At 45.4% G+C, this 26635-nt stretch overlaps 1 protein-coding gene across 2 annotated transcripts in view; it reads left to right on the top strand.

Moving 5' to 3' along the window:
- Positions 1-24819, top strand: part of PROSER1 (proline and serine rich 1) — a 51114-nt gene extending 26295 nt beyond the window's left edge. For both annotated transcript variants that reach the window (XM_036250504.1, XM_036250505.1), the window contains 4 exons: positions 802-846; positions 20553-22308; positions 22795-22945; positions 23709-24819. In XM_036250504.1, the coding sequence (XP_036106397.1) occupies positions 802-846; positions 20553-22308; positions 22795-22945; positions 23709-23831 (2075 nt within the window). In that variant the 3' untranslated portion in view covers positions 23832-24819. The remainder of the gene's footprint in view (positions 1-801; positions 847-20552; positions 22309-22794; positions 22946-23708) is intronic.
- Positions 24820-26635: the final 1816 nt, after the last annotated feature.

The following is a 26635-nucleotide window of genomic DNA, read 5'->3' on the forward strand; positions in this document are numbered from 1 at the left end:
TCATTTGTATTTCAAGTTTTTAAAGTTCATTTTGTTTCTTCTGTTGCATCTGCATTGATCGACACCATCTGTTCTAGTTGTTTGTTCGTATTGAGGTCCTTAAAGAAGATGCGTTTCTCTCTGGCTGAGGTGTCAGGGCTTGTGCACGTCACATTATTGGTTTCTCGGGCGGGGATTGCCAAGCATGAGGGCAGCGTCTCCACCTTGTCATCTGTGGCCTGCGCTTTGGTTAGGCAGGTCCTTTCCCGTGGTGGGTGCCACGGAGTAGGGGTGAGGTGGTCCGTCTCCCAGGCTCCAGCTCAGCAAACTAGGATAGTTCTCGACAGCCCCTAGCAGCGAGACTTTTTCATAACCGAGTGAAGCGGTGGGCAGGGCCACCTCCTGTCTGCGTGGGTGGCCCACGTGGCGGTGGGGCTGGGTCCTCCCATGGCACTGCCTTCTGCACCTGGCATCCCGCTCCGAGTCTGTCCCGTGTTGTAGCGACTGGTGCCCAGAGTGACCGTCTGCCGGCTCCGCGTGTGCAGGCTGCACCTTACCCTGGAGGCGCACGAGGCCGTCCCTGCCAGGAAGTGCTCTTAGATACACCTGGGTGTTAGGGTCCAGGGTTTGTAGTCCTGTCACCTTGCGTACAGCTGCCACCGTGACTTCTGCTTGCTTCCTCCTCCCCACCCCCACAGACACATTGTTGTCCTGACATGACATGCACACCTTTTTATTTGACCCAATTGCTGATTATTATTGTGGTGGTGAGTAATTTGGCTAAAACTTGACATCGACTTTTATTTGTTTATTTTCATGTAGAAAATGAAGACCTTTCCACTCAGTCAGGTCATGCACAGAGTCAAAGTAAGTACCACACCCGACTCAGACAGCTGAGCTCTGTCTCAGCTGCTGCTGTTACTCGAGATAACGGTTCGAGCTGAATGTGTGTGGAATCTCTATGCTCTGGAGGAAGTGCCCGGTTACAGAGTTTAGCCGACCGGTACTTGCCGAGAGACTTGACAGTGGCACCTTTCACACATGCACATGAAATGCACACACGGGCTGGGCGCAGACTGACCGCGCACCTTCGTACCGCATTCCAGTTCTAGTGTGCTCTGGCTGCACCTTTCACACATGCACATGAGATGCACACGCGTGCTGGGCGCAGACTGACCGCGCACCTTCGTACCGCATTCCAGTTCTAGTGTGCTCTGGCTGCACCTTTCACACATGCACATGAGATGCACACGCGTGCTGGGCGCAGACTGACCGCGCACCTTCGTACCGCATTCCAGTTCTAGTGTGCTCTGGCTGCACCTTTCACACACGCACATGAGATGCACACGTGGGCTGGGCGCAGACTGACCGCGCACCTTCATACCGCATTCCAGTTCTAGTGTGCTCTGGCTGCACCTTTCACACACGCACATGAGATGCACACGCGTGCTGGGCGCAGACTGACCGCGCACCTTCGTACCGCATTCCAGTTCTAGTGTGCTCTGGCTGCACCTTTCACACACGCACATGAGATGCACACGTGGGCTGGGCGCAGACTGACCGCGCACCTTCGTACCACATTCCAGTTCTAGTGTGCACCTTTCACACACGCACATGAGATGCACACGCGTGCTGGGCGCAGACTGACTGCGCACCTTCGTACCGCATTCCAGTTCTAGTGTGCACCTTTCACACACGCACATGAGATGCACACGCGTGCTGGGCGCAGACTGACCGCGCACCTTTGTACCGCATTCCAGTTCTAGTGTGCACCTTTCACACACGCACATGAAATGCACACGCGTGCTGGGCGCAGACTGACTGCGCACCTTCGTACCGCATTCCAGTTCTAGTGTGCACCTTTCACACACGCACATGAGATGCACACGCGTGCTGGGCGCAGACTGACTGCGCACCTTCGTACCGCATTCCAGTTCTAGTGTGCTCTGGCTGCACCTTTCACACACGCACATGAAATGCACACGCGGGCTGGGCGCAGACTGACCGCGCACCTTCGTACCGCATTCCAGTTCTAGTGTGCTCTGGCTGCACCTTTCACACACGCACATGATATGCACACGCGTGCTGGGCGCAGACTGACCGCGCACCTTCGTACCGCATTCCAGTTCTAGTGTGCTCTGGCTGCACCTTTCACACACGCACATGATAGGCACACGCGGGCTGGGCGCAGACTGACCGCGCACCTTCGTACCGCATTCCAGTTCTAGTGTGCTCTGGCTGCACCTTTCACACACGCACATGAGATGCACACGCGTGCTGGGCGCAGACTGACCGCGCACCTTCGTACCGCATTCCAGTTCTAGTGTGCTCTGGCTGCACCTTTCACACACGCACATGATATGCACACGCGTGCTGGGCGCAGACTGACTGCGCACCTTCGTACCGCATTCCAGTTCTAGTGTGCACCTTTCACACACGCACATGAGATGCACACGCGTGCTGGGCGCAGACTGACCGCGCACCTTTGTACCGCATTCCAGTTCTAGTGTGCTCTGGCTGCACCCTTCACACACGCACATGAGATGCACACGCGTGCTGGGCGCAGACTGACCGCGCACCTTCGTACCACATTCCAGTTCTAGTGTGCTCTGGCTGCTGCGTGAGCTATGCACACCTTCACTTCGCAGCATGTGATGTGGAAATCCCATTTCTTTTTGGATATAAATACACAGATGTGGTAAAAACCCTTTTTGAGAAAAATATGTCAGATACTACTATAATGTTTTAAATTAACAGGGATTTTTTTATTTACTTTTTCAATTACAGTTGACATTCAATATTATATTAATTTCGAGTATACAGTAGAGTGGTTAGACATTTATATAACTTAAAATATATATTTTTTTGTTTATTTATTTTTTTTAGAGAGGAAAGGAGAGAGAAATACCGATGTGAGAGAGATACATTGATTGGCTGCCTCCTGCTCACCCCCTACGGGGGATCTGGGCATGTGCCCTGGCCGGGAATTGAACTGGGACCTCTCAGTCCATGGGACAACACTCAGTCCAGCAAGCCACACCGGCTGGGTGACACGCATATAACTTGGGAAGTGATCCTTCCGATGGGTCTGATACCCACCTGACAGCGTGCATAGTTACCGCAATATTGACTGCATTCCGTGTGCCACGCTCACAGCCCCTCACTGTTTGGTGACTGCCAGTTGGTAGTTCTTATCTCTTCACGTTTTCACTGGCCCCTCAACCCTCAGCTTGTCCCTAGTAACTATGAGTTTGTTTCTGCTTGATTTTAGATTCCACATATAAATAAAATCATGATATTTGTCTTTCTCTGACTGACATATTTCACTTAACATAATACCGTTTGGGTACCATCCATGTTGTCAGAAATGGTAATGTTTGATTATTTTTTTTAATGGCTGAGTCATATTCCATTGTGTAGATATACCAGCTCTTGTATCCATTCGTCTGTCCGTGGGCACTTAGGTTTCTTCATCCCTTGGCTCTTGAACATAGTGCTGCAGTGATGGTAGGGACGCTCACATCTCTTCCAGTGGGGCTGTGTCTCTCTCCAGATGAGTGCCCAGCAGCGCTGTGGCTGGGTGAGGGTAGGTCTGTTTGGATGTGCAGAGGGATCTCCATACTGTCACTCAGTGCTGCACCCGTCTGCATCCCACTACGGTGCACAGTTTCCTTTTCCCACTCCTTGCCCACACTTGTTTGTTGATTTATTGATGATGGCCATTTGACAGGTGTGAGGTGATACTTCATTGTGGTTTTCATTTGTATTGCTCTGATGTTTAGTGACCCTGAGCATCTTTTCTCATATGTCTGTTGGCCATGAGTATGGGCTTTTTGGAGAAATATTTATTTGGGTCCTCTGTCCATTTTTTTTTCCTTATTTATTGAATTTATTGGGGTGACTGCTTAATAAAATTATTTAGATTTCAGGTGTACAATTCTATAATACTTCATCTGTGTATTATATATCATCTTTGACCATTTTTTAACCTTTTTTTTTTAGTGCTAAGTTGTGTAAATTTCTTATATAATTTGGATATTAATGACTTACTGGATGTATCATTGGTGAATATATTCTCCCATTCAGTAGGTTGTCTTTTAATTTTGTTGATGGTTTCCTTTGTAAAAATGTTTAAGTTTGATGTAGTCTCATTTTGTTGTTGTTTTTGTTTTGTTTTGTTTTGTTTTGTTTCTTTTGCCTTGTCCAAGCAGACATATCTAAAATCTGTCTAAGAGCAATGTCAATGAATTTACTGCCTATGTTTTTTTCTAGAGATTTTATGGTTTTGGGTGTTACACTTAAGTCTTTATTTTGAGTTTATTCTCGTACATGGTATAAGAATGTGATCTAGTTTATTCTTTTGCATGTATCTGCCCACTTTGCCCAACACCATTTAATGAAGCGCCTGTCTTGACCCCATGAATACTCTTGCCTCTTCTGATCTTACTCTGGTTCATTGATCTATGTTTTTGTTTTTATACCAGTACCATGCTGTTTTAATTACTGTAGCCTTGTAGCACAGTTTGATATTAGGTTGCGTGATACCTCCAACCTTATTCTTCTTTCTGAAGATTGCTTTCACCATTCTGAATCTTTTTATTATTTTACATACATTTCAGGATTACATGTTCTAATTCTGTGAAAAATGTCATTGGTATTTTGATAGGAATTACTTTGAATCTGTGAACTACTTTGGGTAGTATGGACATTTTAACAGTGTCGATTCTTCCTGCCCGTATCCTGCCATTTATTTGTATCTCCTGTAACTTTCTGTAGTGACTTACGGTTTTCTGAGTACAGGCTTTTTACATTCTTGTTAAATTTATTCATACTATTTTATTCTGTTTGATGCATTATAAATAAGATTGTTTTCTTATTTCTCTGGTAGTTTGTTATTGGTATATAAAAGTGCAACCAATTTCTGAATATTAATTTTGACTCCTAATTTATTGAATGTGTTCATTAGTTTAATAGTTTTTTGGTGGAATCTTTCTTGTTTCTTTCTGTATAGTATTGAGTCATCTGCAAATAATGATAATTTTACTCTTTTTTCTAATTTGGATACCTTTTATTTATTTTCCTTGTCTGATTGCTGTGTCTAGAACTTCCATTACTATGTTGAATAAAAGTGGTGAAAGTGGACATCCTTGTCTTGTTCTTGATCGTAAGGAAAATGTTTTTAGTTTTGCCATTGAGAATGATGTTAGCTGTGGGTTTCTCATATATTGTTTTTATTATGTTGAGGTATATTCCTTCTGTTCCCATTTTGCTGCGAGGTTTTATCATAAATTGATGCTGGTTTTTGTGGAATGTGTTTTCTTCATATACTGATACTGTCATGATTTTTATCCTTCATTTTGTTTATATGGTATATCATATTAGTTGATTGGTGGATAATCAACCAACCTTGCATACCAGGAATAAATTCCACTTGATCATGGTATCTAATATTTTTAATGTATTGCTGAATTTGGTTTGCTGATATTTTAAAGATTTTTGCTTTATTGTTTATCAGATATTGGCCTATAATTTTTCTGTTTTTCTTTTTTTGCAATATCTTTGTCTGGCTTTGGTCTCAGGTTAATGCTGCCCTTGTAAAATGAGCTTGGGAGCCTTCTTTCTTCTTCAGTGTTTTGGATTAACTTGTGAAAGATAGGTGTTAATTGTTCTTTGAATGTTTGGAAAAATTCTCCTGTGAAGCCATCTGGTCTAGGAGTTTGTATGTTGGGAATTTTTTGATTATTTTAATTTTATTAATAGTTTTTCAGTTCTGATTTTCTGTTTATTATTGATTTAGTCTTGGAAGATATATGTTTCTAGGAATTTATCCTTTTTGTCCAGGTTTTCCAATTTATTGGCATATAATTTTTCATAATACCTTCTTATAATCCTTTATGTTTATTGTTTTGCATACTGTCTCTAAGGAGGGCAAGCACAGTAGATTATTTTTTAAATAACAGATTTGTTGAGATTAAAGTCTCTCTTTTAAGTGTGCAATTCAGGGATTTTGGTATATTCACAAAATGGCATATCCATCATCATCTAATTCTAGATCCTTTGTTTTTCTGTGGTGTCAGTTGTCACTTCTCTTTCATTTTTTATTTTATTTATTTGTGTTTTTTTCCTGATTAATTTTATCTTTTAAGGAAATCAGCTCCTGGTCTCACTGATCTTTTGTGTTGTTTTTAGACTTTATTTCCGCTCTGATCTTTATTATTTCTTTGTACTCACTTAGGTTTTGTTGTTCTTTTTCTAGTTTCTTTAGGTGTGAGGTTAGATTGTCTCTTAGTGATTTTTCTGGTTTCTTAGGGTAGGCCTATATAGTCATGAATCTCCTCTCTTGAAACGGTTTTTGCTGTGTCCTATAGATTTTGGATCATTGTGTTTTTATATTTTGTCTCAAGCCATCTTTTGATTTCTACCTTGATTTTATTTTTAATCCATTCATGTTTAGTAGCATGTTAATTAGCCTCCATGTCTTTGTGTTTTCAGTTTTCTTTTTATAATTGATTTCTAATTTCATACCGTTTTGGTTGGAGAAGATGCTTGGTATGATTTCAATTTTCTTAAAATTTATTGTGACATGTTTTGTGGCCTAACATGGTCTATCCTGGAAAATATTCCATGTGCACTTGAAAAAGATGTATATTCTGCTGCTTTGGGGTGAAATGTTATAAAATTTTAATTAAAAACATCTAATCTGTGTCTTTTAAGGCTTGTGTTTCCTTGATATTCCGCCTGGATTATCTACCCAGTGATGTCAATGGGGAGTTCAAGTCCCCTATTATGTCTATGATACTGTTGCTCTCTCCCTATGTGTCTGTCATTATCCGCCAGGTTGGGTATGTTAATGTTTACGAGGGCTATATTTTCTTGTTGGATTGATTCCTTTATCATTATGAAATGTCCTTCTTTATCTATTGTTATAGCCTCTGTAGTAAAGATTTTATTGTCTAATATTAGTATTGCTGCATCAGCTTTTCGTTTGTTTCTATTTGCATACTTTTTTTTTTTCCCATTACTTTAGTTTTAGGCCATGTGTCTTTTGATCTGAAGTGGATCTCTGGGAGGCAGCATTGTGTGAGTCTTATCCATTAGACCACTCTGTGTCTTATGAAAATTGGACCATTTAATCTATTTTACCTTTAAAGTAGTTATTAATAGGAATATAGTTATTGCCATTTTATTGTTTTTATTGTTTTTCTGACTGTAGTTCTTTGTTTCTTAGTCTTTTGTTCTCATCTCTTGTATGTTGATGACTTTCTGTAGTGTTGTGATTAGATTCCTTTCTCTTTGTTTTTTGTACTTGAAGCTCTTGAAGACTTTTGGTTTATATTTACCATGCACTGCATATATATCAAGATATGTTTATAACAACCCATTTTTGGTTCACGGTTGGTTAAATTTGAACTTATTCTAAAATCACTCCATTTTTACTCCCTGCATGTTTATGTTTTGTCATTATGTTTTACTTTGTGTGTGTGTGTGTTCTTAAATTAGAGTTATAATTATATGTGGTCTTTTTACTTTTGCCTTTTGACATTTGTACTATCTTAATTGTTCATTGATTCACTGCTTTTATTATGTGTTTGCCATTGTCAGTGAAAATTTTTTCTTGGCAATATATATGTATTTTAAAGAAGTCCCTTTAACGTTTCTTGTAATACCGGTGTAGTGTTGATGAATTTCTTTACTTTTCTTGTCTCGGTAGCTCTATGTCTCTTCTTCGATTCTAAATAATAGCCTGCTGGGTAGCATAATCTGGGTTGCAGGTGCTTGCTTTCCACTCCGAATATTTCGTGTCAGTCTTTTCTGGCCTGCAAAGTTGCTCTTGAGAAATTAGCCGACAGTCTATGGGAGCTCCTTTGTATATAACTAAAAGCTTTTCTCTTGTTGCTTTTAAGATTCTCTCTTTGTTATTAATCTTTGCATTTTATTTAGGATGTGTCTTTGTGTGGGCCTCTTTGGGTTTTTCTTATTTGGTTGGTACCTTCTGCCTTTGTGGACAGGAATGTCTATTTCCTATATCAGGTTAGGGAATTTTTCAGTCATTATTTCTTCAAATAAATTTTCAACGCCTTGCTCACTCTCTTTTACTCTGGCACCCTTATAATGCAAATGTTGATACTCTTGTTACTGTCCCAGTGGTCCCTTAAACTGTCTATATATTTTTTAATTCTTTTTTTCTTTGTTGGGTTTCAGTTGGGTGTTTTCCACTATCTTGTCTTGTAGAACTCGATTGATTCTCTCCATCTAATCTGCTGTTGTTTCCCTCTAATGTAATCTTAATTTCAGTTATTGTATCATTTATTTCTGACCGGTTCTTTTATATGGTTTCTCTCTGTTTGTCTAAGTTCTCACTGAGTTCATCTTTTCTTCCCCTAAGGTCATTGAGCATGCCTATAACCAGTGTTTTGAACTCTGTAGCTAATAGATTGTTTGCCTGGATTATTGTTTTTTTTTCTCAATAAAGTTTCTTGAGTTGTGTCCTGTTTTTTGGGGGGGGGGCATAGTTCTTTGTCTCCTCACTTTGGCTTCCTCCCTGTGTTTGTTCCTATGTATTATGAAAGTTCTCTATGTCTCCTAGTCTTGGCATAGTGCCCTTATTGTGACCCAGTGGCAGAGCCTCCCTGGTCACTTGAGCCAGATGTCCAAAGATGTCTCTTGTGTGGGTTTTGTGTGTGCCCGTCTGCTGTAGTTGAGCCTTGATTTGTTATTGGCATGTCCCTGGGTGGGACTTACCCTTACAGTGACTTGGAGTTTCCAGCCAATGCACTTTCATTTGTGGGGCTGATACCCACAGGGCAGGATTCACTTTACAAGTGTTCTTGTGCCAGCCAAGTCCACCCTTTTGGTGTTTCTTTTTCTTTTCTTTTTCTTTTCTTTTAGAGGATGTTTATTAAAGCTGGGAGTATTGAAACAAGAAAGGGCTGGGAAATGAGCCTAGGCTGGGCTTCTTTGGCTCACTGAGAAATCAGGGTAAAGGGGGCCTTGGGGACAGGTTCAGGGGTTTGCCTGGGATGGACTGCCCCTCCCCATTGCTGCCCTGGTTGCAAGTTTGCAAGCCTGCTGGGGTCCATGAGAGTTTCGGTGATGATTCATGCCTGTAGGGAACGAGGGGGGCTAGGGGAAAGGCGTGCATCTTCCTGGGGGAGAGAGCATGTGCTGGGACCTTCCTTTGGAGGGGTTTATTTTTACTTATTTATTTAATAGCCAAAGTTATTGGTGGTTTGTTTTTTTTTTCCTTTTAATTCATCTTTATTGTTGAAAGTATTACAGATGTCTCTCCTTTTTTCCCCCATAGATAACCTCATCCCTCTCTCGCCCCCTACCCTGCCTTCACTGTACTGTTGTCTGTGCCCATTGGTAATGCATATATGCATATAAATTCTTTGGTTTATCTCTTGCCCATTGAATATGATATTGATTGTACGTTTTTCATATAAGGCCTTTATTATAATGAGGTATGATCCTTCTGTTTCCACTTTGCTGAGAGTTTTTATCAGAAATGGGTGCTGGATTTTGTCAAATGCTTTTTCAGCATCTATTGATATCATATGATTTTTATTTTTCATTTTGTTTATGTGGTATATCACATTTACTGATTTGTGAATAATATACCAGTCCTTCATCCCTGGGATAAGTCCCACTTGGTTGAAGTGAATAATTTTTTAACATATTTCTGGATCTGATTTGCTAATATTTTGTTGAGGATTTTGGCATCTCTGTTCATCAGAGATATTGGGCTGTAATTTTCTTTCTTTGTAGTCTCTTTATAGGATTTTGGAATTAGGGTTATGCTGATCTTATAAGAAGAGCTTGCAAGTCCTCCTTCCTCTTGAATTTTTTGTAATAGTTTGAGGAGAATAGGTGTTAGTTCTTCTTTGAATGTTTGATGAAGCTCCCTTGTTAAGCCATTTGGATCTAGGCTTTTGTTTGCTGGGAGTTTCTTTTTTTTTTTTATCCTCACCTGAGGACTTTTTTTTTTTTTTGATATTTTGTTCAGATAGAATGGGAGGGGGAGAGAGAGAGAGAGAGACATTGACGTGAAAGGGACACATCGAGTGGTCGCTACCCACACAACCCAATCAGGGCCCGGGACAAACTGCAACCGAGGTACATGCCCTTAGCGGGAACCGAACCCGGGTCTCTCCAGACTTTAGGCCAACACTCTAACCGCTGAGCCAAACCAGCCAGGGTGGCTGGGAGTTTCTTGATTGCTGCTTCAATTTCCTTAGTTGTTATTGGTCTGTTCAAGTTTTCTGACTCTTCCTAGTTGAGTTTTAGAAGACTGTATGATTCTAGGAGTTTGTCCATTTTGCCTAGGTTGTCCAATTCATTGGCATATAATTGTTCATAGTATTTTCTTACAATCCTGTGTATGTCTTTGTTGTCAGTTGTTACTGTGCCTCTTTTGTTTCTGATTTTTATTTTTTAGAATATATTTTTATTGATTTTTTTTTTTAGACAGAGAGGAAGGGAGAGAGAGGTAGAAACATTGATGTGAGAGAGAAACATCAATCAGCTGTCTCCTGCACGCCCCCTACTGGGGATCAAGTCTGAAACGAGGGCATATGCCCTGACCAGGAATCGAACTGGGACCTTCCAGTCCATGGAATGGCACTCAATCTACTGAAAAGCACTGGCTGGGCTCATTTCTGATTTTATTTATTTGGATCCTCTCTCTTTGTTTCTTGGTGAGTGTACTTAAGGTTGATTGATCTTGTTTATCTTTTCAAAGAATCAGCTCTTAGTTTCATTAATCTGTTGTATTTTTTTTTTAGTCTCTGTCATTTATTTCTACTCTGATCTTTATTATTTCCTTCCTTGTATTTGCTCTAGGTTTTCTTTTTTTTCTCTCTCTTTAATTCTTTAAGTTGTAGGGTTAGTCTGCTAGAAGTTTTTCTTGTTTCTTCGGGTAGTAATGCTGTGGACTTCCCTTCCAGCACGTCTGTACTGGAGAGCCCCTCCCTGAAGCCACACAGTTTAGTTCCTCCCTGTTAGTTTTCAAGTTCCTTTCCCTTTGCTAGAGTTTAGGGTGAGTGCTTGTGAATGAGTGAGTCTGTCCTTGGGTCCTTTAAAAAGACACCTGTGCCTACAGCAGCCCTACATCTTGCCTGGACTCCATCCCTTTTGATGTTCACAGCCAGGTGTTGTGGATTTCGTCAGCACTGGTGCTCTAGCCTGGCAGCCCGGTGTGGGGTTGGGCCCCTCGCTCCTCAGAAAGGACCTATGTAGCCGAGCTGTCCCTCGAACCCTTCCGATATCGTCGTGACTTCTTTATGACCTTAGTCATAGGAGTTCTGTTCAGCTGGTCTTCAGGGTGGTTGTTCTGTCATTCGGTTGTAATTTTGATGTGTTTCTGTAATACAGTGTTTACTTACTTCATCTTGACTGGAAGTCTGTCACATACTACTGTCAGATTTAATCATTCCAGTAGGTATTTGGAGCAGCCTAACTTAAGAAAGAAAGTACAGGCCGTGGCAGGCAGCGAGCTGAGAAGTGGGGATGGGACGCTGCTGGGTTACACCTGCGGATGGCAGCTGCCCTGCAGCCCTCCTGGCCCGGGACGGGCTTGTCCGCACGGAGGCCTCCCCGCCCGGGACGGGCTTGTCCGCATGGAGGCCTCCCCGCTGTGGGGGCCTGGGGTCCGCCCCTGAGCTGTGAAGCAGCACCTCTCCAATTGCGGACCACGGGGAGACTGCACTTCCTGCAGCGGTGCCTGAGCGGGGTTCCTGCTGCGGTTCTGAAGGCGAGCACAGTGAGGGAGGAAGAGCAGCACGTGCACCGTCAGGGCCCCGCCCTCCCGTCCTGTCCTAGCCCCGCCCTCCTGCCCTCTAACTTCCATGAGAAGGAGAGTGAGGAAACCTTAGCATTTGTGTTCACGCTCATTAATAGGTGTTTTTGAAGGGAACAGTGGGTTGAGTGTCATAACCATTGTTGGAATAATAGCATATTTTGTTTCCCTCTGCTATTATGTTAGCATGATTAAGACGTTTTATTTTTTTATTTTTTCAAATCTTTATTGTTGGATGTAAAATGTATTACAGATGTTCCACATTTTTTCCCCATTGACCCCCTCCTCCCCACTCCCGCCCCCCTCCCACCTTTTCCCACACTATTGTCTGTGTCCATTGGTTATGCATATAAGTTCTTTGGTTTATTTCTTCCCACCCCCCCCCAACCCCTTTCCCTTTGAGGTTTGTCAGTCTAGCAATGAATTTGTGCTTCTTAATCCCTTCACCTTTTTCACCCATTCCCCCAACTCCCCTCCCAACTGGCAACCAACAAAATGTTCTCTGTATCTATGAGAATGTTTCTGTTCTACCTGTTCATTTTGTTTGTAGATTCCATTGTTGATAGATATGTATTCATTGCCATTTTGTTTGTTCATACATTTTATCTTTTTCTTCAAAAAGACCCTTCATCATTTCATATAATAACGGTTTGGTAGTGATGAACTCCTTTAACTTTTTCTTGTCTGGGAAAGTTTTTATATGTCCATCGATTCTAAATGACAGCTTTGCAGGATAGAGTAATTTTGGTTGTAGGTTCTTGGTTTTCATCACTCTGAATATTTCTTGCCACTCCCTTCTGGCCTGCCAAGTTTCTTTTGAGAAATCAGCTGACAGCCTAATGGGAACTCCCTTGTAGGTAACTAGCTGCCTTTCTCTTGCTGCTTTTAAGATTCTCTCTTTGTCTTGAACCTTTTGCATTTTGATGATGATGTGTCTTCGTGTGGGCCTCTTGGGGTTCATCTTGTTTGGGACTCTCTGTGCTTCCTGGACTTGTATGTCTGTTTCCTTCACCAAGTTAGGAAAGTTTTCTGCCATTATTGTTTCAAACAGGTTTTCGATTTCTTGTTCTCTCTCTCTTCTCCTTCGGGCACCCCCAAGATGCGAATGTTGGCACGCTTGAAGTTGTCCCAGAGGCTCCTTACACTATCCTCATTTTTTTGGATTCTTTTTCCTTTTTGCTGTTATGATTGGGGATTTTTTGCTTCCTTATATTCCAAATCGATGGTTTGCTCCTTGGATTTACATACTCTATTATTGAAGCTGTGTAAATTATTCTTTATTTCAGTTAATGCCTCCTTTAATTCTAACTGTGTATCCATGATTTCTAACTAGTCCTTTTTTATGCTCTTGAGGCCCTCCTTAAGTTCACTGAGGTTCTCACTAAGTTTATTGAGCATCCTTATAAGCAGTATTTTGAACTCAGTATCTGTTAGGTTGCTTATCTCCCTTTCGCTTAGTTCTTTTATTGGGGTTTTGTTCTGTTCTTTCATTTGGGACCTGTTTCTTTGTATCCTCATTTTGGCTGCCTCCCTGTGTTTGTTTCTGTGTATTACTTAATGAGAGGTATGGGGTTCGCTGAGACCCGATGCTGCTTGTTTGAAAGAATTTAGGCAAAACCTGAAGCAGGATCCAAGACCGGCCAATCCTATGGTTAAGCAAGTGGCAACAGCTTGGGTGGGCTTGAAAGTTGTGTGGGGTGGGGCGGGGCCTCAGGGAGTCAGCAGGGCGGGGCTACCAGTGTGGCCAGGTTGCTGGAGTCCCAGATATGGGGGCTGTCTGCCGCCCCAGGGAAGGGCTCACCAAAGGAACAAAGGCCTCTGACAGCACGTTTGTCCCCGAGGAAGCCCCCTCTCCAGCCCTCGCTCCAGTGCCAAACAGCTCAGTTCTTCCCTGTGTGTCTCTGGCGCCCCTCGAGCTGCCTCCCCTCCAAGCTTAGAGGGAGAGAGTCCGATAAGTCCGTGCGCGGGCCCTTTAAGGAGCTGCCTGGGGCTCCAGCCGCCTCAGCCTCCCTGAGCCTCAGTTCCCGCTGGTTTTCCAGCCAGAAGTGATGGGGATTCTCTTCCTGGCCCTGGGACCCTGAGCAGGGCACCTGGTGTGGGACGGGGACCCCTCAGTCCTCAGGTAGGACCTTCCCAGCCGCAGGAGCCTCCTGATTTTATCCGCCACACGTGGGTGTGGGACCAGCCCGTCCCCTCCGGCCTCCTGCCAGTCTGGATGTAGCTGCTTTTTTTTTAATTCCGTAGTTGTAGGACTAACATTCAGCTTGATTTCAGGCGGTTTTGAATGATGGTTGTTCTGTAGTTTAGTTGTAACTTTGATGTGGTTGTGGGAGGACGCGATACCGCGTTTACCTACCCGCCGTCTTGACTGGAATTCCACGTTTTATTTTTTTTTAGAACCATGTTAAGAAACAATAATAAAGACAAACTAGTATAGTTGTTCAAAACAGTGGTCTGACAGATGTGGATTCAAATATTATCACTTCATAGCTGCATGTCTTTGTGTGTGTGTGTGTGGTAAGATCTTACTGAGGTCTGTTCTCTCAAAGAAATTATACAAACAGTTTTATTAACTATAGGTACAATGTTATATAGCAGATCTCTGGAACTTATTTATTTTGCATAGCTGAAATTTTATGCCATTTGAATACCACTTAATAGGTGCATAATCTTTCTTTTCCGTTGTTAACAGGATTATATTTGTCTCCCATTTTCTGCCCCCTCTTTGCCCCCCTCCACCCAGCCCTTGCCCCACCCAGGCTTTCCCCTCTGTTGTCTATGTCCACGGCCGTGCATGTGTGCATGTGTGTTCTCCGGCTGTCTCTTCCCTACCTCCTACCCCTCCCTCAGGTCTGTCAGTCTGTTCCCTGCATCCATGCCGCTGCCCCAGTTTGTTCATCATTGTATTTGGTTCATTAGATTCCACATTTAAGTCAGATTGTGTGATATTTGTCTTTCTGTGGCAGGCTTATTTTGCTTAGCATAATACTCTCCATTTCCATCCATGCTGTCGCAAAGGATAGGCATTCTTTCATTTTTACAGCCACATAGTACTCCATCGTGTGCATGTACTGCAGCTTAGTACATGGATCCACTCATCTACTGATGGGACCTGGGCTGCTTCCAGATCTTGGTATTGTAAATGACTCTATTATGAACATAAGTGTGCATATATGCTTTCTGAATGGTTTTTCAGGATTTTTAGGATATATTCCAAGAAGTGAGATCACTGGGTCAAATGGCAGTTCTATTTTTAGCTTTTCTTGAGGAAACTCTATACTGTTTTCCACAGTGGCTGCACCAGTCTGCATTCCCACCAGCAGTGCACTAGAGTCCCCTTTTCTCCACACCCTCACCAGCACTTGTTTGATGATTTGTAGACGGTAGTCATTCTGGCAGGTGTGAGGTGATACCTCACTGACATTCTAATTTGCATCTCTGATGATTAGAGATGTTGAGCGTTTCTTCATATGTCTCTTGGCCATTTGTATGTCCTGTTTGGAGAGGTGTCTATTCAGGTCTTCTGCCCAGTTTTTAATTGGATTGTTTGTCTTCATTTTGTTGAGTTGTATGAGTACTCTGTATATTTGGAAATTAACTCTTTATCACGTGTATCTTTGGCAAATATGATCTCCCAGAGAGAGGGTTCCCTTTGCAATTGGAGGATGGATCCTTTTTCTGTGCAGAAGCTTTCTGGTTTGAAGGAGCCCCATTTGTTTGCTTTTTCCTTTGTTTCTCTTGCCCCAGAAGATGTATTTGTGAAAATTCTGCTGCCTGAAATGGCTGAGATTTCCTGCCTATGTTATTTTCTAGGATTTTTATGATTTTGTGATTTTCATTTAAATCCTTTACCATTTTGAGTTTGTTCTTGTGAGTGGAGTAAGTTGGTGGAGCAGTTTCATTTTTTTGCATGTACCTGTCCGATTTTCCCAACACCATTTATTGGAGAGACCCTCTTTACTCCATTGTATGCTCTTGCCTTCTTTGTAAAATATTAATTGACCATAATGCCATAGGTCAATTTCTCGGTCTCTGTTCTTCTCCATTGATCTATACGCCTGTTCTTGTGCCAGTGCCAGGCTGTTTTGATTACCGTGGCTTTGTACTAAAATTTGGGATCTGGTATTGTGATCACGCCAGCTTTGTTCTTTTCCAAAATTCCTGAGGCTATTGTTGGGTTCCATATACATTTTTGGAATATTTTTTTCTAGACCTGTGAAATAGGCCATTGATATTTTAATAGGAATTGCATCGAATCTATACATTACTTTGGCTAGTATGGACATTCTGATAATGTTAACTCTTCCAGTCCATGAACAGTGCATGCGACACTTGTTTGCATCTGTCTGTCATTTCTTTTTTCAGTGTCCTGTAGTTTTCCATGTACTGGTCTTTTGCCTCCTTGATTAAGTTTAATCCTAGGTATCTTATTTTTTGTTTTGGCTACAGTGGTAAATGGGATTTTTTTTAAGTCTCTCTTCTGAGAGTTCATTATTGGTGTATTAAGATGTCATCAATTTCTCAATATTAATTTTGTGTCCTTCTACCTTGCCATATTTATTAAATCTAGTAGTTTTTTGGTGTTTTTTTTCCCAGTTATTTTGTATAGCATAAGTCATCTTCCTCTTTTCCAATTTGGATGTCTTTTATATTTTTTCTTGTTTGATCGCTGTGACTAGGTCTTCCAGTGCTGTTTTGAAGAAGAGTGGTGAAAACGAATATCCCACTGTTGTGCTTGTTCTTAAGGGAAACAGTTTTTGCCTCTTAAGTATGATGTGAGCTGTATTATTACCTGAGCTCATTATAGGACATGTTTGTCATATATGTCCTTTATTATGTTGAGGTATGATCCTTCTATTCACACTTTGCTGAGAGTTTTTATCATACTTTGGTGCTGGATTTTGTTGAATGCTTTTTATGCATCTACTGATATGATCATGTGCTTTATATCCTTCATTTTGTTTATGTGATGTATCACCTCTATTGAGTTGCAAACATGATACCAGCCTGCATTCCTGAATAAATCACATTTGGTAATGGGGTAGGATTTTTTTAATACATTGCTGGTATTGAGGATTTTAACATCAATGTTCATCAGGGATATTGTTTTTTATAATTTTGTTTTCCATAATTTTCTTTCTTTTTAGTATTTCCATCTGGTTTTGGAATTAGGATAATGCTGGCCTTGTAAAAAGAGCATCGAAGTCTTCCTTCCTCTTTAATTTTTTTGAACAGTTGGAGGAGATTAGGTGTAAGTTGCTAATGTTTGGTAAACTCCTCTGTGAAGTGATCTGGTCCAGGACATTAGTTTGCTGAGAGTTGGGTTTTTTTTATTACTGCTTCACTATCAGCAGTTGTTTTCGGTCTATTCATGCTTTCTGATTCTTTTTTAGTTTTGGAAGATTGTATGTTTCTAGGAATTTGTCCATTTCACCTAGGTTGTCCATTTTGTTGACATAGTATTTTCTTACAGTCAGTGCATTTATGCGATGTCACTTGTTACTTCACCTATTTCATTTTTGTTTTTTTTTATTTGGGTCCTTTCTCTCTTTGTTTCTTGGTGAGTCTGGCTAAATATTCATCAATCTTGTTTATCTGTCAGAGAACCAGCTCTTGGTTTCATTGATATGGTTTCATTGATATTTTTTTGCATTGTTTTTATAGTCTCTATGTAACTTATTTCCGCTCTAGTCTTAATTATTTCCTTCCTTCTCCTTACTCTGGGCTTTTCCTGTTTTCTTTATCCTTCTTATAGGTGTAGAGTTAGATAGTTTTTTTTAAAAAGATTTTTCATGTTTCTTTAGGTAGGCCTATAATGCTATGAATTTCCCTGTTAGGATGGCTTTTGCTGTGCTCCATAGATTTTGTATTGTTGTATGTTTATTTTGTTTCCAGGAAGTTTTTGTTCTTACTTGATCTCATTGGTCATCCTTTCATTTTTTTTATAATATCCTATTTAGTCTCCATGACTCTGAATGTTTTTGAGTTTTTTTTATGTGTGATTTCAAGTTTCATTCCATTGTGATCCAAGAGGATGCTTGATATTTCAGTCTTCTTGAACTTCTGGAGACTTCTTTTGTGTCATAGCATGTGTATAGTCTTTGAGAATTTTTCATTTGCACTTGAGAAGAATATATATTATTTTGCTTTGGCATAAAATGTTCTATAAATAACAATTAAATCTGTTAGATCTAGGGTATCATTTAAGGTGTTTGTTTCCTTTTTGATTTTTTGGTCTGGATGGTCTATCCAATGATGAGAGTTGGGTGCTAAAGTCCACCAAGAATTTTTTATTTATATATTAAAGTGCTCCTATATTGGGTGTATGTATGTTGATAAAGGTTATCCTCTTGTTGGATGGATCAATGTAGTGTGTAGTAACTTTGTCTCTAATTTTGGTATTTGTTTTGAAGTCTATTTTGTCAGAGATAAGTATTATTACCTGAGCTTATTATTTGTTTACATTTGCATGGAATTTTATTTATCATCCCTTCACTTTCAGCCTGTGTGAATATTTTGTTCTGAGTTTGGTCTTTTATAAACAGCATATATATTGGTTGTTATTTCCTATCCATTCAGCTGCCCCATGTTATTTGATTGGAGCATTTAATCTATTTACATTAATCTATTAAGATTATTAATGACATGTGCTTATTTAATACCATCTTTTTCTTAATGCCTATGTTCCTTTCTCTCTCTGTTTCTTCTTCTAAAAGCAGTCCCTTTAGCATTTCTTGCAATGCTGCTTTGGTGGTACTGAACTCTTTTAGCCTTCTTTTGTTTGGGAAGCTCTTTATTTTACCTTCAGTTTTAAATGATAGCCTTGCTGGATAGAGGAACTGTCTTGCATGCAGGTTCTTGCTTTTCATTACTTTTAATACTTCGTGCCAGTCTCTCCTGGCCTGAAATATTTCCATTGAGAAATCTGCTGACAGCCTTATGGGGGCTTCCTTGTAGGTAACTAACTGCCTCTCTGTTGTTGCCTTCAAGATTCTCTCTCTGTCTTTATCCTTGGCCATTTTAGTTATGATGTGTGTTGGTGTGGATCTCTTTGAGTACATCTTCATTGGGACTCTCTGTGCTTCCTGAACTTGTGTGACTTTTTCCTTTAGCAGGTTAAGTAAGTTTTCTGTCATTAATTCTTTAAACAGGTTCTCTAGTCCTTGCTCGCTTTCTCTCCCTCTGATATCACTATGATGCAGATGTTCTGTTTTCTCTTGTCCCAAAGCTTTCTTAAACTACCCTCATGTTTTTTAATCATTTTTTTCTTTTTGGTGCTCTTGAGTGATTTTTTTCTACCTTGTATTCTACATTGCTGATTCGATCCTCTTCTTCTAACCTACTACAGTATTAATTCCTTCCTGAATGTTTTTCATTTCAGCTATGTCATTCTTCACTTCTGACCAGTTGTTTTTCATGGATTCTGTGTCCTTTTTCATGTTGTTGAGTATTCTTAGAACCATTATTTTATACTCTGTTTCTGATCAGTTGCTGTCTCCATTTCATCTACCTCTCTTTCTGGGTATTCCTCCTACTCTTTCACAGGGAGCCTCGTTCTTGTTCCCCTGTGGTTGCTGTTTGTTTGTTTCTGAGTGTTGGATGTACCGCTGTGCATCCCCATCATGGTGAGTGGCCTTCTGACCTGAGCTGTGAGCTCTAGGACTTCCTTGTGTGGGTTCCATGGGCCTCTGCTGTATTTGGGTCTGGGTTTCTGTGAGGCTCAGCTCTGACCACGTGTGCCTGCTGTTATACAGTTGCTGACAGAACAAAACAAGACCAAACCAAAACAACACAAAAAAACAACAAAGACAAAAAAAGGGTAAGAAAAGGAATAAACGAATACCAAAGACACAAAATCAAAAGATTTAGAGGAGAAAAAAAAGACCATATGAAAGAAAAGAAATAGAATAAAAATGAAAAATAAAATATAAATAAATTAATAATTTTTAAAATAAAAATAATGAATAAATTAAAAATAGAATAGGAAATGAGAGAAGAAAAGAAAAATAAACAATAAAGTAAAAATAAAAATAAAAGAGAATAGAATAAAAAGCGAGAGAGAAATAAGAGATGAATGTCAAAAGACAATTAACCTTCCGTCTGCCTCGGCCTCGCCCATGGGATGTCCCTGTCCGCGCTGCTCCCCTCCCCCAAAGAACTGGGCTCTGCGGTATCGTGCCCCGGACAGGATGGTCTTCACCGAGTCAGGTGGTGGTGGTGGGGTCCCGAGCTTGTAGGAAGGGGGCTGGCACGTCCTCCCCTTCCAGGGCCTCGGCCCTGCCTGACCTCCAATCTCACCTTGTTGTGCCGGCTTGCACGTGGGTTCCCACCAGGCCGGATGTCCAAGTGCCCACGCCGCCAGACCCAGCTGCACCCGCAGATTTCAACCCAGAACCGTTCCCCCCAGCCTTGGGTCTCTGCAGGGTCCGCGTGGGGGCCTGGAGAGGGCTCGAGGGCGCAGGCAGTGAGCTGGCCAGCATGTCTCAGCCAAGATGAGCTCTGCAGATGGTAGAGTTGGGAGGAGGGGCGGTTCGCTGACTTCTAGAGCGTCCTCCCTGGGAACTGGAGGGCTGTCTGAGCGGGTCGAGAGACCACCGGACCTAACGGCCTCCTAGTGAAAGGCACGGTGATGGACTCATGCACACTGGGCTGGCCTGTTACACGTGTCACAGTTTCCTCTGATGTTTGTTAAATATCACAAAATGTGTATGCACTTCCTTTGACTTAAAATTTGATGTTTCGGTTTGATGACACACTCTTGCCTGTCTCCCCACAGCGTTCTCTGCCGCAGCAAGTCAGCTGTTCCCGCCGCACGGTTCTAGCCCGGCAGCGCCTGCAGCCACGCCTGTCCCCACGGCGTCCCCCGTCAAGGCGGCAAGTCACCCATCCGCATCGGCAGCCGCCACCGTGTCTGGGCTGAACATGCTGAGCACGATCCTCCCTGTGTTCCCAGGGCAGGTGTCCTCGGCCGCGCACACGCCTCAGCCGTCCGTGCCCAATCCGACCGTGATCAGAACCCTGTCGTTGCCGGCGGCACCTGTCACCTCTGTGCACAGCACGACGTCTGCGCCCGTCCCGGCCGTCTTTCCTGGCCTCGTCCCGCTGCCGGGCCCTCCCGCCGCTCCTGCCCCCGCCCCTGCGGCCACGTCTGCACCGCGGGCCACTCCTGCGCCCACTGACACCTTCGCTCCTGCCTCCGCCGCGTTCCTCGGCCTCCCCTTCCCCGCCACCTCCACGGCGGCGTCCGCCGGCACCCCGAGTTCTGCTTCCTTGTCCGTGTTCGCCGGGCTCCCCTTGCCCTTGACGCCCGCATCCCAAGGCCTGTCCAGCGCAGCTCCCTCTGTGATCGCGGGGGGTGCGGCTCCTGGGGGAGTCTGTCCTCTTGGGGTGAACAGCCCTCTGCTGTCGGCTCTGAAAGGCTTTCTGACCTCAAGCGACGCCACCCTGATCAGCTCCTCGGCTCTGTCCGCTGCGGTGACGAGCGGGCTGCCCGCCCTCTGCCCTGTCCCCAACCACAGCTCCGACCCTCCTGCGGGGGCCCCGGGCAAGTGCTGTGCCGCGGCCGCCCGGCCCGGCTCCGCCACCGCCACCCCGGGGCTGGCCGTGTTCCCGGGCCTGCCGTCCCCGGTGGCCAACGCCGCTCCCTCTCCGCCCGCCTTACCCGGCCAGTCCCCTCTCGCCACCGCCCCGTCGGCCCTGCCTTCGGGGCCGGGCTCGGGCCCCTCGGCCCCGCTGCTGCCGGGCCCCCGCCCGGGCAGCTCCGACCTGCACGTGGCGCCCAGCCCGGCTGTGGCTGTGACGATCCCCGTCCCCGTCACCATCAAGACTGAGCCCACGAGCCCCACCCCCTCGGCCTTCAAAGGCCCGCCCCACGCGGCGCCCTCCCACGGCACTTTAGGGTTGTCAGGGCCGCTGGCTCACGCCTACCCTGCGGCGTCGGTGCCCCTCACTTTACCCACTTGCCTTAACCCCGCGCTGCCGGGCCTGGCCGGCCTGGGCGCCCCCGTGAATGTCTCCAACCCCCTGGCCTCCGCGCCCCTCCCGCCGCACGGCCCCGCCGCCCCGATCGCGCCCGTGTTCTCGGCGCTTCCTCCCTTCACCTCCCTGACCACTCACTTCCCTTCCGCGGGGAACCCGCCCCTCAACCCCCCAGCATCTCTGCCAGGGACTCTGACGGTCACCCCGTCCACCGCCGCGCCCGCCTCCAGCGCGGCTGCGCCCTCAGGGCTCCCCGCCTCCGCGGCCTCGGCCGCGCCCTTCCCCCTGGGCCTGTGCGCCGCCGGCCCCTCCCTCTTCGGGGCGCAGGGGCCCCTGCCCGCTTCCGGCCCCGCCTACCCCGGCTTCTCGGCCTCCAGCGCCCCCAGCGTCACCCCTGCTCTGCCCTCCTTCCCGGGGCTGCAGGCGCCCTCGCCCGTCGCCGCAGTGACCCCGCTCCCTGTGGCGGCCACCGCCCCGTCCCCGGCCCCCGTCCTCCCCGGATTCGCCTCGGCGTTCAGCTCCAACTTCAACTCGGCGCTCGCCGCGCAGGCCGGGTACGTGGCAGGCTGCGCCCCGAAGTCACCCGAGGGGAAATCAGAGGGGGCGGTGCGCAGTGGTTTTCTGGCCTGAAACTCAGTGCTTCATGTTTCGTGGCTCTTCAGTCGTGATGATAGATATGCCTGCTCAGATCAGCTTAGGGTTTGTATTGGGTAACTTGTTGATTACAAAGCAACGAAAGTAATTATGCAGAACGTGGACAATTGAGTTCTGAATAGTATACTTTATAGCAAAGTAATTTTGTGAGTGGCTGACTTTTATGGTTCCTTCCAATAGAAATTCTAATATTTTTACATGTTGAGACAATATCTGAGCCCTGGCCGGTTTGGCCCAGAGGTTGGAGCCTCGGCCTGCGGACCAGAGAGTTTCGGGTTTGGTTCCCGCTGGGGGCAGGTACCAAAAAAAAAAAAAGTACCTGACAAATACAAAAGCAATCGTTTTTATGTCTTTCTTGTAATTTAACCCATTTTCTATCATTCTAGCTTATCATCTGGACTTCCAGCTGCAGGCAGTTCCGTCTTCCCCGGCCTTCTGTCCCTCCCAGGCGTCCCCGGGTTTTCCCAGAGCTCTGCCCAGCCGAACCTGCAGGGGCTGCAACACAGCGCGGCTGCCCAGTCGGCTCTGCTGCAGCAGGTAGGCGGGGGGCTCTGCTGCGGCGGGGGAGGGGCGGCAGGTAGGTGGGGGGGGCTCTGCTGCAGCAGGTGGCGGGGGAGGGGCGGCAGGTGGGGGGGGCTCTGCTGCAGCAGGTGGGCGGGGGAGGGGCGGCAGGCGTGCTCCCAGGGGGCTCTGCTGCAGCGGGTGAAGGGGGTGGGGCAGCAGGCGTGCGCCCAGGGGGCTCTGCTGCAGCAGGTGATGGGGGGGGGGGGGCAGCAGGCGGGCCACAACCTTACTGCACCCTCGGTGCTGTCCCAACACCGCCCAAAAGGACTCTTAGCAGAGTGTCTGCAGATTTGATAACTAGTTTTCCCCAAATCTGCAAATTACCCTTATCTTCAGAAAGGTAACGAAGGTGCCAGAATATATTCATCTCTATGAATTGTTTTTCCTCCTTATATATTTTCAAATCTCAGTTTTGAGATTTTACAAATGGAATCTTTATACAGTTAAATGTTAGCTTATCTTTTAAAATTTAAGCTAAAATAGTGGACCATAAAAGCAAAGTTTTTCTACAAAGATTTTTTTTTTAAAGAATATTGAATATTTTAATGGCATTTCTCTGTACCTCTGCCATCGGAAGAGGCTGAACTTCTCTTTAAGAATCCAGGGGACTGAGGGACTGAACTCGCGCAGGGTGTTTCCTTTCTTGCGCCTCCAGCGTCAGTTGTGCTGCGAGGCGGGAGCAGGTGCGGGCCAGGGTGGGCGGACACCCCCAAGCTGCCTGTCCCTCTTTCCGCAGGTCCACTCGGCCTCGGCGCTGGAGAGCTACCCCGCGCAGCCGGACGCGTTTCCCGGCTTCCCCTCCACGTCGGGGGCGCCGTTCCCGCTGCAGCCGGGCCTGTCCCAGAGCGGCTGGCAGTGAGCCGCCGGGGGGCCCTGGCCGAGGGGAGAAGAGGCCTCAGACGCGGTTGCGTTTCCAGTGGTTGCGATGAGCCCCCCTCTGTAAATAGGCTGCGATGAATTGTATGGGGAATAATATTTACAAAGTGTTTGGGGGCTCTTCACCTCCCGCCTATGAAATTCTGACTCGTGTAAGTGATCTGTGTAGTAAGAATACTAAAGAGGAGGGTGAACTCTGACAGCCGAATACAGCCTTAACCTGCTTGTACAGTGCCCACTGGCAGAAGTGATAGTTGTGCCTCAGACTTAGGGGTAGCATGTGGCCCTGGGGGTTGCCCCTCGGTGTGCATGAGTGACCCCATCCGCATCATTGGAACTCAGAACCCACACGTGTTCACTGAAGGGGGCTTGAAACCCACGGTTATTTTTAATTTTGGATATTAATGATCATACATGTACTTCTAAATTTAACTCTATATTTAAGTAAGTGAAAATGGTGCTTAATACAGTCTTTAGAATGACTTTCAGGTGTTTTCGACTACTTTCTTACAGAAATACAAGTAAGGCTTGTGATAATTTGCCTTCAGAACTTAATCTCAGCAATATCCAAATGAGTGAGAAACATTTGAGTGACCCTGGGCCACCCCTATTACTCGTATACTCTGGAAGCTCTGGGTGAATGTTTACAATCGTGGGGCGTATGTTTCTATTTGTATTTAAGTCAGATGCAGATCTAAGATAATTACGTTCGACGAGTGGGGAAGACCTGCTCCGGCAGTGATGCAGCGTGAACTCAAGAGCCGGTGGCAGTCTCGCCCATTGAATGTCATTATTAGTACAAGAACTGCCACCTCTGGGGAGGGAGAGGGAGGGTTTCCAGCCCTGGGACTAGGTGTGTGAACTGGAGAATCTACTGTAGTACATTTCAGCATCTAGAAGTTTTACTTTTATAAAGATGGTGTTGGAAGATGTTGCTAATGTATTTTCCTTCAACATGGGGAACAAACTTTTTAAGTATATTAATGAATATTCCTGTATGATTAATTTTTAACAATTTTTAAAAATAAACTTTATGGATATGACATATTTTATAAGTGATTTATTAAATGCTTAGATAGGCTTTTTAATTTTTTGTATGTGCTAGAGCATAGAACATTTTTGTCCAAATTTAGTTGAAATTCAATATATACTACTGATTGCTCACTTCATTAAATATATCTTATGTCAAAGTTATATTACAACCAACATTTGAAACAGACGATTTATATCTTTAATTCTTTTCAAACCCAGAATGTAACCTGATAGTTAATCTGATGCCAGTTGCTAGAAGTTGTCACTTGTTTGTTTTTAAGTCTACCCTCATACAACGTTTGGGGTTATATGGTATTGTTTATGCATGTTGACCGCTCACAAGAAGTCACTGAGTGACCCGCCCCATGGCGACGCTGCTGCCGGCAGGCTCCCTGTGCTGTTCGCCCTGCTGCCATCGCACAGGACCTGTGTCCCGCTCACCTGTGACGTGCTCATGGCATCTGGCGCGTGTTAGTCATTTCAAGGTTTGTAAGAAGGTGAAGAGAATATTTTCAGGGCTTTTGCCTAACTACTGGGCTGGTTTTATGTATCTCACAGTCCTGTGGGGTAAGTGCTAACAACCACTCTGACAGATGGAGAAGCCAGGCTTTGAGGCACACAGTGCAGGAGTGTACCGAGTGGGGCGCTCACACCTGTACCCGCTACCTGCCCCGCGGCTCTGAGCGCGCAGGCTGGAGGGCGGGCGCTCACCCCTGTACCGGCTACCTTCCCCGCGGCTCTGAGCGCGCAGGCTGGAGGGCGGCTGCTCACACCTGTACCGCTACCTGCCCCGCGGCTCTGAGCGCGCAGGCTGGAGGGCGGGTGCTCACACCTGTACCGCTACCTGCCCCGCGGCTCTGAGCGCGCAGGCTGGAGGGCGGGTGCTCACACCTGTACCGGCTACCTGCCCCGCGGCTCTGAGCGCGCAGGCTGGAGGACGGGCGCTCACACCTGTACCGGCTACCTGCCCCGCGGCTCTGAGCGCGCAGGCTGGAGGGCGGCTGCTCACACCTGTACCGCTACCTGCCCCGCGGCTCTGAGCGCGCAGGCTGGAGGGCGGGCGCTCACGCCTGTACCGCTACCTGTCCCGCAACGACTCCGAGCGCGCAGGCTGGAGGGCGGGCGCTCACACCTGTCCCGCTACCTGCCCCGCGGCTCTGAGCGCACAGGCTGGGGGGCTGGTACCTCTGCCCGAGGGGCTGAGAGAGGCTTCTCAGTAACATTTAAGGTCTGAAAAGAGAAGTAAGAATCAGTACCCTTTAGAAGGCACAGAGTGTGACAGACTAGCAGTGACATCATCGACTGGATGGCGTCGGAATGAAATGTGTGGTTTGAGTGTGGGGTGACACACTCAGGGAGGCCCGAAGGCGCGCCTTGCAGACCCGGAGACCAGCGCACCCCCTGGCGGTGCGAACGTGGAAATCCCTGCTGGGAGCCCGAAGCTGGTCTTGGGCGTGGTCATGTCCCAGCCGACCCCTTCTTGGCAGCGGTCAATCTTTACCTTGGAAATTGTCTGTCTCTGATGACACACCTTAGAAATGTCAGTGATCTCGGGGTCCCGCACCATCTCTACGCGAGTGATCCCGTCTAGTGCGCCCGCCCGCGTGGAGAACTGCATGTGTTTGCTTTGCTTTGACCCAGACCCCAGACTCCCCGCTTTGCTCCCCGCCTCCGCCCTCTGCCGCGGTGGGTGTCCTGCGCCGCCCCTGGCCCTTCGTCTGCGTGGGGCGGAGACAGCTGCAGGGCCGCCCCCTC

Source organism: Molossus molossus, unplaced genomic scaffold, assembly GCF_014108415.1.
Source record: "Molossus molossus isolate mMolMol1 unplaced genomic scaffold, mMolMol1.p scaffold_m16_p_9, whole genome shotgun sequence".
NCBI lineage: Eukaryota > Metazoa > Chordata > Mammalia > Chiroptera > Molossidae > Molossus > Molossus molossus.